The sequence below is a fragment of the Pogoniulus pusillus genome, chromosome 6 (assembly GCF_015220805.1).
Source record: "Pogoniulus pusillus isolate bPogPus1 chromosome 6, bPogPus1.pri, whole genome shotgun sequence".
In the NCBI taxonomy this organism is placed as follows: Eukaryota; Metazoa; Chordata; class Aves; order Piciformes; family Lybiidae; genus Pogoniulus; species Pogoniulus pusillus.
The window spans coordinates 7,770,443-7,783,010 of NC_087269.1; the positions used below are offsets into that span (position 1 = coordinate 7,770,443).

The 12,568-nt window shown below is 44.0% G+C and overlaps 1 protein-coding gene across 4 annotated transcripts in view; it reads left to right on the forward strand.

Moving 5' to 3' along the window:
* ABLIM1 (actin binding LIM protein 1) overlaps positions 1-12,568 on the forward strand; it is a 238,280-nt gene that overhangs the window by 136,261 nt on the left and 89,451 nt on the right. For all 4 annotated transcript variants that reach the window (XM_064144336.1, XM_064144337.1, XM_064144333.1 and 1 more), the window contains exon 4: positions 537-646. In XM_064144336.1, the coding sequence (XP_064000406.1) occupies positions 537-646 (110 nt within the window). The remainder of the gene's footprint in view (positions 1-536; positions 647-12,568) is intronic.

Sequence of the window (12,568 nt, forward strand, 5' to 3'; positions counted from 1 at the left end):
CTGTTGCTGGTTGCCTGAGAGAAGAGACTGAAACCCATTTGAAATCTCTAGAACAAATGTGGATAACACTTCAATTTTTTGCTAACTGCTGCATTCACAGTAACATAGTTCTGTATTTCATTGCTGAACACAGACACAATCGTGCATGAGTCACCAGTTCCACATTGCTTCACTAGTCTCAAGACTCCTGCGTTCCCTTCTGTGCCATTTGATACCCACATTAGACTGAGACCATCAGAAATGTAGCTGTTGTGTCTAGGTGAATTTCGCTGTCTACTCTTTAGATAAAGTATGTTTTTGATAACATTCTCAAACCAAAATACATGGCAAGTTTAACCTCTGCTCTGCTTGCACCCATGAATCAGATTTCTTCCAGCGCCTGGCTCTGCCAAGGCCACATTGCAGAAACTATTTGGCCTGAGTTTCTGTAAAATATTGATTGCGCTGGGAGAAGGCAGTGAACTCAGGCACAGGGAGCAGAGCATAACTTCAGGCATAACCTTTGCTAAAATACTGTTTTCCCTTTAACTCTCTAGGCGTCCATTTCCACCAGGAGATAGAGTTACCTTTAATGGAAGAGACTGTCTCTGTCAGATGTGTGCTCAGCCAATGTCCTCCAGTCCAAAGGAACTGTCTGCTTCAGGCAGTAAGTATGCCGTCTTCTTTCTGGAGCCTCTCACTTGTAGTTAAAACTAACTTAATGCAATCTCTTCTTTGTTGCTTTTTGTTGCCTTTTTTAATCCTCTGAAATGTGAGCTATTTCTGGGAACCTTTTTTCTTTCCTTTTTTCCCCCCACTTTCACTAAAACTGTCTGCTGCTCCAGGTGGGAAGGGACACACATTTCAAGCATGACCAAATGACTTTTCCCCAATGAGTGGATTTTTAAAAGAGCTGGTTTTTCTTTTATAGGCACTGGAAAAGTATCTAACTGATGAAATCTGATTTTTCAGATCTGACAGATTCAGGTTTTTAATTTTATAGGCACTGGAAAAGTATCTAACTGATGAAATCTGATGTTTCAGATCTGACAGATTCAGGTTTTTAATCTATAATTGCACATGTTTAAGTAGTCAAAGAGGACAAAGTTGGAGGAAATTAATTTTGTTCTAATATTTAACCCAAGTTTAATTAAATTACCCTTAAAATGTAGTGTTGCCAGGATTATGCTCCAGACTGATACCACAATAATACTAATGGTCAGAACCTCAAGGAACCATTATAAAAGAAGCGAGAAAGAAGATGAAGAAATGTTGTGAGGAAAATTAACTTGGTTTGCTGTTGGGTTTTGATGCTTTTAAAAGATGACTTGTATATTATTGATACTAATCTCTGCCTTCAGTAGTTCATTTTTCTTGTGTTTGGAGATTTCTGATTCTTTGCTGGGTACTCAGCATTTCAATCTGTAATGATTTACCCAGTATGGTTTTGTACTTCAGAAGGGCTAGACCTTTCTTTGTGACTCTAGATACTAGTTTCCTTCTGTGTTGGAGGCCACAGTGTATTTTCTACTGGTACTTGGCTCTGAGATCCTAGGATTGCAAAGTACAACATAAAGGCACAGTTGGATAATGATTGTGCTGAGTGGATGAGTCAAGTGAATCTCAGGTTATCTGACTTGCCTGAGACAATGTAATCAGACACTTAGCAGAATGGAAAATGAGAGACTTTTCTTGTTATCTTGCCTTTCTGTCTGTTAAGTGATACTTTTCCACTACAGCTGTGGATTTGGAGCTGAAAATGCACAGGACTAGTCAGTTAAGGAAGAATTTAGGAACCTGAATTAAAAAAATTACATGACTTACAAACCAGCACAGAACTGTACAAGGTACTTCATGCGCCCAGAGACAAAGGCATGATGAGGAAGTTGTTTGAATCACTGGTGTTTAGGAGGCATAATTTGCCAGGAACTGCAAAGCTTTCTTTCTTGAATGTACAAAAGGTATCCTGGGATGCCTCAAGAAAAGTGTGTGCAGCAGGTCTAGGGAGGTGGCTCTTCCCCCCTGCTCTGGTGAGACCACACCTGGAGTACTGTGTCCAGATTTGGGCTCCCCAGTTCAGAAGAGACAGGGATCTGCTGGAGAGAGTCCAATGGAGAGCCTCGATGATGACTACAGGACTTGAACATCTCTCCTGTGAAGAGAGGCTGAGAGCCCTGGGGCTGTTTAATCTGGGGAAGAGAAGACTGAGAGGAGATCTGATCAATGTCTATAAATACATAAGGGGCATGTGTGAAGTGGAGGAGGCCAATCTCTTTTTGGTGATGCACAGTAATAAAAGAAGGAACAGTGGATACACACGTGAATATGTTGTTCTCCTCAACGTGAGGAGACACTTCTTTACAGTGAGGGTGTCACAGCACTGGAACAGGCTGCCCAGAGAGGTTGTGGAGTTTCCTTCTCTGGAGGCTTTAAAAACCCGCCTGGATGCATTCCTGTGTGAACTACCCTCGGGGATCCTGCTTTTGGCAGGAGGGTTGGACTTAATAATCTCTGGAGATCCGTTCTGACCTCTAGCATTCTGTAAGTCTGCAAAAGTACAGCTGTGAGCAGAGGAGCCACAGAGATCTTCAACACTGAGGGCAGGCACATGTGGTGGTGCTAGCAGTCTGCACTGGTGCAACTCAAACCAGCAGTCTTCTGGCTCAGAGGTAGTCTTTGAAATGCTGAAGAGAGTTATGTGTCTTTGAACAAAGTTCAAATACTGTCTTTCTCAGACATTATTTTCCCTTAGGCATTCCCCTTCACTATTTCCATGATAAAGCACTTTTGTAATGAGAGTTTTCTGCTTTTATCTACCTGAGTATGAGCCCTTCCTCTGTTGCTTTCCTGTCTGGGTGCTGGTAAGAAAACTGTCATTCTGGTTGCCTTCTTGATGAAAGGTTGGATCATTTGAGTGATGTACATGAACTAACTATGAAATGCCATTTCAGACAGTGGCTAGGTAAAAAAAAATTCTAAGTGGCTAGGTAAAAAACTCCTTATCCCAAAGAAACTGAAGCGTTGTAACCAGCAGCAAGAGTTTTCATTTGAAAATTGCATCTCCTATTTAAAATGATGGCAGAGACTTGAACATTTCTCCCCTCTTTGTGGACATAGATACTTCTGCCCCATATATGATGAGATCTACAGGGATGATACAGTTTGGAAAGAAGCAAAGGGAAGCTATTTTCTTTGCAACAGTCTCTTCTTGTGAGCTAAGAGCATTAGAGTACAGGCAAGATGTGGACCAGATTTTTCATTGGCTGGTGTTGTATGTGCATAAATAATCTTTGGTGCAGCTGCTCCCTGGCCAGCCGGCATCCACATGGAGCTTTCACAATACTGTTTTGTATGTTTGCCCTCCTCTGTTTTGCACATTTTGTTCTGGTTCAAAGAATGCAAGTTCTCTGGGACAAATGCTTTAATGCCTATCAGTACAGAGTCTAACAGAGTTGGATCTTGGTTCACAACTGGAGACCTTAGCTTTATGTGATATAAATAATAAGCTTAAGATGCTTAAAGAACTTGTAGGACAAAGATATCTGTGTTACAGTGGTCTTCAAATAAGATGCAATCAGTAAACATCTGAAACTTTCAACAAGGTTTCTGGTAATGCTGAGCCTACAAACCTTATCTATTGAATAAGCCGGGTAGGAAAAAAAATTTGGAATCATCTTTTGTCTTGTTACCCAGAAAGTGGAGGAGGGAAAGTGAGGTTGTTTCAAAAAACAACGAAGCATCAGAATGGAGAAGCAGCAATTTGCATTCCTCTACCCTTGACTCTCCAATTCTTAATGCAGTCTAGTATCTGGGACATGAGTGTCCTTTCATTAGATAAAGATGCAGATAATTGTTGCCAGTATCCACAAGCAATGTCTGAGCTGATTTATAGGCACCATGAACTTCTCTGTTAGAAACAGATGCAAAATTCCCTTTAATTACAGTTCTTGTGAAAAGTCTGCAGCCAGGATTTTATTTATCTGCTGTTGACAGAGTTTTAATTATTCAGTTCCTTTGTTTCTTGAGCTGTCTGAAAAGTCCCTCAAGTGCATAAGGAAGACTTAAAAAGGGGGGGAGAGTTGGCTGGCTGTTTGTAACCAAGCTATCTGCAGTGAAAAGCTCAACGTGAGCCAGCAGTGTGAGTGTGCAGCCCAGACACCAACCATGTCCTGGGCTGCAGCAAGACCAGTGTGGCCAGCAGGGCAAGGGAGGGGATTCCCCCCTCCTTACTCTTATGAGACTCCACCTGGAGTACTGTTCTGGAGCCTCCAACACAAGAAGGACATTGAACTGTTAGGGTGAGTCCAAAGGAGGCCACAAAGATGCTCAGAGGGCTGCAGCAGCTCTGCTACGAGGACAGGCTATGAGAGTTGGGGTTCTTCAGCCTGGAGAAGAGAAGGCTTTGAGGAGATCTTGGAGTGGCCTACAGGAAGGCTGGAGAGGGACTATTTACAAGGTCTTGTAATGACAGGATGAGGAGTAATGGGTTTAAACTGGCGGAGTGGAGATTTCAACTAGATGTTAGGAAGAAGTTCTTTCCAGTGAGGGTGATGAGATACTGGCACAGGTTGCCCAGGGAGGTTGTGGCTGCTCCCTGCCCAGAGGTAATGAAGGCCAGGTTGGGTGGGGCCTTGAGTGACCTGTTCTAGTTGGAGGTGTCCCTGCCAATCTAAACCATTCTATGATTGTTTCCCTCTTTTTTTTTTTTTTCCTTGAAAGGGTAATGAGCAACACCCAATGTGGGACTTTGACCTCATTCTTTTGGAAATATCCTATCGTTTCACACTGCATGTCAAAGCTGCATGTGTGTAGCTATTGTACCAACACTTGGCACCGATGTGGCTAGGCTTTGTGTGGAAGCCACTGAGCCCACCTTTGCCTTCAGGGGTACACTCTCCCAGTAGCCATGCATTTCAGCCAATGCCCTGGGCAACTTGGATGAGCCTCCCAGTTGCTGCTTTTGAATATGTGATTTTAAAAGGTAATTTTTAATGCCCTGACTATCATTTTGAACCTTTGCATGTTGTAACACAGATTTTCTCATTTCATTCTTCCTGGCTTATACAGAAACACTGATATATCTCTGTGGCATTCAAGCCTGCATACCTGTGTATATGTACTGGAAACTCAGCTGAAGATTTGGGAGCACTTGACAGAAGGGGTTTATGTAGTCTTATACATCTTTTTTTCATCTTTATTTACTATGTCCTAAAGATGTAGCACAGACACCACTGTGGATTGATTTTGAACATTGATTTTAATCATGTTTTACCTAAGAACCAGGAAACCTTGATTAGAATAACTGATTGTAACCTTGGTTTACATTTAAATGTTTAATTATCAAAGGCTAATTGGTAAGCACGAGGATGCTCCATTATCTGTACACATTTACTAAAGCTAATATAGCTCTGCATAAATTCATCATTCTTTAGCATCTACATTTTTCCCTAATGGCTGTTTTTATTCATGACTTATGTCAAGCTCTGTTTGGATGGCAACTGAGATTCAGTTAATGAATAGAAAAGGATCATGTCTTTTATTTTATTTTTTAAATTTAACAAAGTGCCTGAGATTTGCTAGACACATGAAGAAAGTGAATGCAGTAAAATATATTTTTGGTTTGGGACTGCTGATTTGTCAAGGGTCTGTATCACAGTATCACAGTATCATCAGGGTTGGAAGAGACCTCACAGATCATCAAGTCCAACCCTTTACCACAGAGCTCAAGGCTAGACCATGGCACCAAGTGCCACGTCCAACCTTGCCTTGAAGTGCCCCAGGGACGGCGACTCCACCACCTCCCCGAGCAGCCCATTCCAGTGTCCAATGACTCTCTCAGTGAAGAACTTTCTCCTCACCTCCAGCCTAAATCTCCCCTGGCGCAGCCTGAGGCTGTGTCCTCTCATTCTGGTGCTGGCCACCTGAGAGAAGAGAGCAACCTCCTCCTGGCCACAACCACCCTTCAGGTAGTTGTAGACAGCAATAAGGTCACCCCTGAGCCTCCTCTTCTCCAGGCTAACCAATCCCAGCTCCCTCAGCCTCTCCTCGTAGGGCTGTGCTCAAGGCCTCTCCCCAGCCTCGTCGCCCTTCTCTGGACACGCTCAAGCATCTCAATGTCCCTCCTAAACTGGGGAGCCCAGAACTGAACACAGTACTCAAGGTGTGGTCTAACCAGTGCAGAGTACAGGGGCAGAATGACCTCCCTGCTCCTGCTGACCACACCATTCCTGATGCAGGCCAGGATGCCACTGGCTCTCTTGGCCACCTGGGCACACTGCTGGCTCATGTTCAGGCGGGTATCAATCAGCACCCCCAGATCCCTCTCTGTCTGGCTGCTCTCCAGCCACTCCAACCCCAGCCTGTATCTCTGCATGGGGTTGTTGTGGCCTGTTTACTTCGGCTCACAACATCTTTAAAGACTTCCAAAGTGACAGATCTTAGGCCTGCTTTCATCCAAAGACAGGAAAAGAAAAGTAAATCTGATTTCAGATCCTGTTTGGATTTTTAACTTGAATTTAATTGCTTTAACATAAGGAGAATTAAATACAGATATGCAAAAACATTTTAATCTAAATGTTACTGTAATAAACCTGCATGGCAACTAGATCACAGAATGGTCTGGGCCAGAAGGGGCCTCTAGAAGTCATCTAGTCTGCCCCCCCTGCAGTTAGTAAGGACATCCCCACTAGCCCAGGTCACCCAGGGCCACATCAAGCCTCACCTTGAATGTCTCCAGGGAAGGGGCCTCAACCACCTCCCTGGGCAACCTCTTCCAGTGCTTCACACCCTCATAGAAAACAACTTGTTCCTAAATGACTTAACACTTTGAGCATAAAGTGTGTGTGAATTTTTACCCTCCCTTCTTTTTAAGAGTAAAATAAACAAGTCGACATGCGTGAAATGAAACAGGATTCAGACAAATGGTGCAAACCCAAGCACAGTTGTTTTCTGAAAGAAGCCATTAGATTACACCTATGAATACCCAGCTCTTCCCAATGACACTGGCCCATTTTTGTGATTACTCCAATAAATACTCTTTTTCTTTTAAATGTTGCACATTTTGCACCAGTTTCACTTGAATTGCTTTCTTGGATTGATTTCAGTTCTTGCTTATGTTTCATAAATTACTCAAGTAGGCTCCACTTACTCAGCTATTTCTTTTTATACCAGGACAGGTGTTTTCACTGCTATATAAATTGCTTTGTATCCTCCTCTGGAGGTGTATAAAGTACTGTTACAGGTGAGCTTTGGGGTGAAAGAGGCAGAGCAGAAACTGCACTGAGAATATACAGGCAGGGCAGGAAGTTTCTGATAGATGAATTTTCCTTCACAAAAGTGGCAATTCTTCAAGAGGGTGTTTTCAGTCCAGGTTTTGTGCTGTGTGTAAACAGGGCAGAAACAATTGTGAATAGGCTACACTAGTCTACTAACTGTTGGTTGGTCACTGTAACTCCATTTTGAACTTGAAAATCAAAACAAGTCCATCTTCTTGGCTATTACTGGAGGAGTACTAATCAAAAGGTAGTTCTAAAGACAGTTCTGGGAGAAGTGCAAGGAATTGCTCAGTAAATGGGTGCTGCACAAGGAGGCATTGCTAGCTTGGAGAATGTGACCATAGGAGAGATCCCCAGAGATAAAGTATCTGCAAACTGTCATGTTCAGAAAGCCTGCGAGGTAGTAAGTCAGGAATTAGAGGTCACTTAAAGAATATGAAAAGTAAATTAGTTGTTAGCTAGACATTAGTTTGCCGTGGATTATCAGGGCATAAAAACCTTTCTAAAAGTTGTACATGTCATTCCTGTTGCTGGAGGTTGTACCCTCTTGGGATTGCTGTTTTCCAAGAGGAACAACTGAAGATTACCTGATATAATCTGCATAGCTCATGTGCTATCCATGAGCTGGGTAGTGCACAGTGAAGCTTGTTCAGTATCTTCACTTGGGTGCTGTGAGTTCAAAGAATCATAGAATGTCAGGGGCTGGAAGGGACCTCAAAAGATCATCTGGTCCAACCTCCCTGCCAGAGCAGGATCACCTAGAGCAGATCACACTGGGACGCATACAGACAGTTCCTGAATATCTCCAGAGAGGCAGATTCCATAGCCTCCCTGGGCAGTTGGTACCAGTGCTGTCACCCTCACCATGAAAAAGTTCTTCCTTAGGTTCACATGGAACCTCCTATGCCTCAACTTCCACCCATTGCCCCTTGAGTTAGACTGGTGAATTTGAATTCAGCTGGAGCTGAGTACTGAAGTGTGGTAAAAGAGGTAACAGGTTAAACTCAGCCTCATCTTTGATGCACCTGGCTGTGAACTCAGCCTCAGCTTAGATGCACCTGGCTGTGGTTTATCCTTCAGAACAGTTTTATAGCTGGGACTCTGGAGGCCCTAAGCTGGGGGGGGAGTGGAATCTTTTACAGGAAATTAAACTCTTCTCTTAGATAATTTGTAACATATCTCCTCTTTCTTCCTCCTATTTCATTCACCCTTTGGTTTTCAGATGTGTTTGAAAGACTGAGTTGAAGAAGGGCCTGAGGTTGGTGTTACAGAAAAAGACTAACTTTATGGTATGTTGTTTGCAGGAGGAAGAGGCTATAGAAGGTCAGTTGGTTTGCCTCCTCTGGGGAGGAGGTGTAGAAAGATGTGAAAAGAAGGGAAATAGTGTTTCTCTACCCTGTGTAGAAGGCTAACACAAATGCTTGCATCAATACAGAGGGAGAAAATAAAACCTTCTTTGCTAAAATAATGTTCTGTTAATGAGCTGGGGTTGTTGGCATTCTGGTTTGAGGCTGGGTGCGTTTAAGAACCACAGAGCTCCTTAAGGTACTCCCGAAAGGGCTAGGTAGGTCCAGGGGTTGGACACCAGAAAATGTAATCTTCTGTTTTGTGATGTTATTCTATAGAATGCTTTGGGTTGGAAGGGACCTTTAAAGGTCATCTAGTCCAACTGTCCTGCAGTCTGACAGGGACAGCATCAGCTAGACCATGTCACTTGGAAACCCGTCCAACCCGACCTGGAATGTTTCCAGGGACAGGACATCTACTGCCTCTCTGGGCAGCCTGGGCCACCCTCAGCACCAAAACCATGTCTTTCTTGCATCTAGTGTAAATCTCCCTTCTTTTCCTTTAAAATCATTACCCCTTGTCCTGTCACAACAGGCCCTGCTAAAAAGTCTGTCCCCATATTTCCTAGAGGCCCCCTTTAGGTACTGAAGGGCCACAGAAGGTCTCCCATAACGCTTGCATCCTTCCTGTATAAGCTGACTGCAGAGTCAATTCTTCCCCTCCTCCTGTCCCTTATCTCAGGTTAGGTGGGGGGGAGTGATGCCTGGCTCGCCCTGGAGCCCACAAGCTAGGTTCTCCTGTGTCATTTGGGCCTGGTGTGGAAGGCAGGCAGGAAGGTATAGCGGGTGGGGAAGGGGGCGTTTGAGGCCTGGGTTTTGGCCTGCCTTGGAGGGAGGCTGTGTGAAGCCTTGGCCTAAGGAGGTCCCTGGAGAACCGTGGCTGAGGTGGACTGTGGCTTTTGGTGTGCATTGGATATGCTTTGCACTGCGGTATGTAGTTACAAATAGCATTTTGTGATGGTTTGGGTGTTCCCTGCTCCCCCACACTGTAGAAATCACCCAGACTAGGCTCAGCCGGACTCTGGGAATATAAATGAAGCTATTTATTTACAGCTAGCACAATATACAAGCAGATATCTACAGTATATACAGTTATAGACAGAAACAGACAAGGTAAAAGGTAATGCAGAAACACAACTCCCCTCCCAGAAACCTGAGTCCCCAGGAGGGGCTCTCAACCACCCCTGCACCTTCCCCCTGCCCCTCTCAACCTTACCCCAGACCCAAGGAAGAATGGAGGTTCGCCCAAGAGGTTAAGAAGCAAAGGTGAGTGGAGGGTGTGTTAGAGAGATGCAGCTCAGTCAGCAGCCCAAGCCAGAGTGAGAGAAAAAATGGCGAGAGTGTTATCTAATGTTTTCATTTCTTCTTCCCAAACTCCTTAGCAAGACTTCTGAGGGGAGTAGCCATCACCATTGTTTTCCTTTCACAGCCTGTGATCTAGTTCTTCTCACCAAAACATTCTAGCTAGCTTCAAACTAGCACACATTTCCTCTTAAACTTCCCACTTCTGTCCAAAAGCGTGCCTGTAGTGTTTTCCACTGCGATCTGCTCTAGGTTTATCCTGCTCTAGCGGGGAGGCTGGACCAGATGACCTCCCTGGAGGTGTTTAAAAGGAGGCTGGATGAGGCACTTAGTGGCATGGTTTAGTTAATTAGAAGGGTTAGGTGATAGGTTGGACTCGATGATCCTAGAGGACTCTTCCAAACGGGCCAATTCCGTGGTTCTGTGACCTTTCAAGGTCCCCTCCAGGCCCTGACATTCTATGATTCTATAACTCCATTGGGAAGGATTAAAGAGCTCTGCCTTACTCTCTAAATGGAGACAGTTGGGGAAGAGCATTCATCATTGAAAATCACTTTAAATTGCATTGGATGAGGAAAGAGCTATTTACAGTAATGACACATCCAAGATGTATATCCACCAGTTTCTTTAAAAGGCAAGTCACCGACAGGCACTCACAGATGGCTAATGGGGACTTGTGTTGCAAGCAGGGAATGCCACTTCATGCCATTGTGATTTCTTTCCATTTTTAATCCAGTGAAAATTTTATTTCCTTTTAAATATTTATTTTGAAAATATCAGTGTTTCCCAACTTGCCATTTACAATAAACTGCCAGAGCTTATCCTCTGCTTCCCATGGGAAATTTATTTCCCTCCTTTGTGTGCAGCCAGCCTCTTATTGTTAGATTTCAAGACTACAGGGTTGCCCTCATGAGACTGCTTTGCCTTTAGCAAAAGGGCAACAGTGCCTTTTGTTCCTACAAACATTTCCCATTCTTGCCTTGGTGAAGAGGGGGTGGTCTGGGAACAGATTTCTTGACTCACACACTCAGATCTAAATCCTTGATTTAGAAAGGCCATGAGAGTTGGGGCTCTGCAGCCTGGAGAAGAGAAGGCTTCCAGGAGACCTTGTAGTGACCTTCCAGTATCTGAAGAGGGCTTATGGGAGAGCTGGGGAGGGACTATTTACAAGGTCTTGTAATGACAGGATGAGGGGTAATGGGTTTAAACTGGCAGAGGGGAGATTTAAACTAGATGTTAGGAAGAAGCTCTTTACAGAGAGGGTGGCAAAACACTGGCAGAGGTTGCCCAGGAAGGTTGTGGAGGTGTTCCAGGCCATGTTGGGTGGGGCTTTGAGCGACCTGTTCTAGTGGGAGGTGTCCCTGCCTATGGCAGGGGATTGGAACTAGATGATCTTTGAGGTCCCTTCCAACCTAAACCATTCTATGGTTCTATTTTATCTTGTTCTCTGACTTGCAGAACTCATTACTTCTCTGATGATCAAATGGTTATGCTTTACACTTAGGAAGCATTTATCATACTGTAAACTGACCAAATGAGTTTCTGGCTTTAGCTTTGACAGAAATTTCTTGATGCTCTGGAAGAACCTGTGTGATATCATCAAAATTTAATTTTACAACAAGGCTTTAAAAGGTGTTGTCTGATGTTAAAGGGTGGCTGATGTAGAATTCTGGTCATGGCTGAATGAGAAATCATAATTTTGCTATCTTCAAATTGCCACAGAGGAATTATTGGGATGTAAGTTGTTTTCCAGCATAGGACCAGATGGGCTCCATCTGGATAGGACTGGGTGATAGGTTGGACTGAGTGATCTTGGAGGTCTCTTCCATCCTGGTTGATTCTATGATTCTATGGCTAAGAGTTATTTGTAATTAATTTTATTGTTCTTGATTCCAGTGAAATTTGCCTTTCTTGACTTCCATACAAGTTGCTCATAACTTGTTCTTTAGGTCCAGCTATCCAGCTATTCTTGACAATGTGTTTCTGCTTAAGTCCAGCGAAAATTGTTTCCTTTTTAAACTTAAAAAATAATGAAAGTCTTCCCCATTCTGCCCTGTTTTACCTGTCTCAAAGCAGGAGCTTGCTGGCGTTACCTTATAAGACTAATGTGTCTATGTTTTATAGGAAGGCGAATAGTAACAAAAGGAGTTGGACCTGAGCAGACAGTGTGAGCTTGCAGCCCAGAAGGCAAATCATATTCTGGGCTGGATTGAAAGATGTGTTGCCAGCGGATCCAGAGAGGTGATTCTGTCACTTTGCTCTGAGACCTCACCTGGAGTATTGTGTCCAACTCTAGAGCACTCAATGCAGAAAGTACATAGACCTGGTGGAGTGGGTCCAGACATGGCCCATGAAAATGATTAGGGGTTTGGAGCACCTCTGCTACAAGTACAGGCTGAAGGAGCTAGAGGTGTTCAGCCTGGAGAGGAGTAGGCTGCAGGGAGACCTAATAGTAGTCTTTCAGCACCTGAAGGGGGCCTACAAGAAGGAGGGAGAGTAACTTTTTGCAAAGGCCTAGAGTGGTAGGATGAGGGGCAATGGCTTCAAGCTAGAGAAGAGCAGATTTAGATTGGATGTCAGGAAGAAGTTCCTTACTATGAGTATAGTGGAGCACAGGAACAGGTTGCCCAGTGTGGTAGTTGAGGCCTCGTCCCTGGAGATATTCAA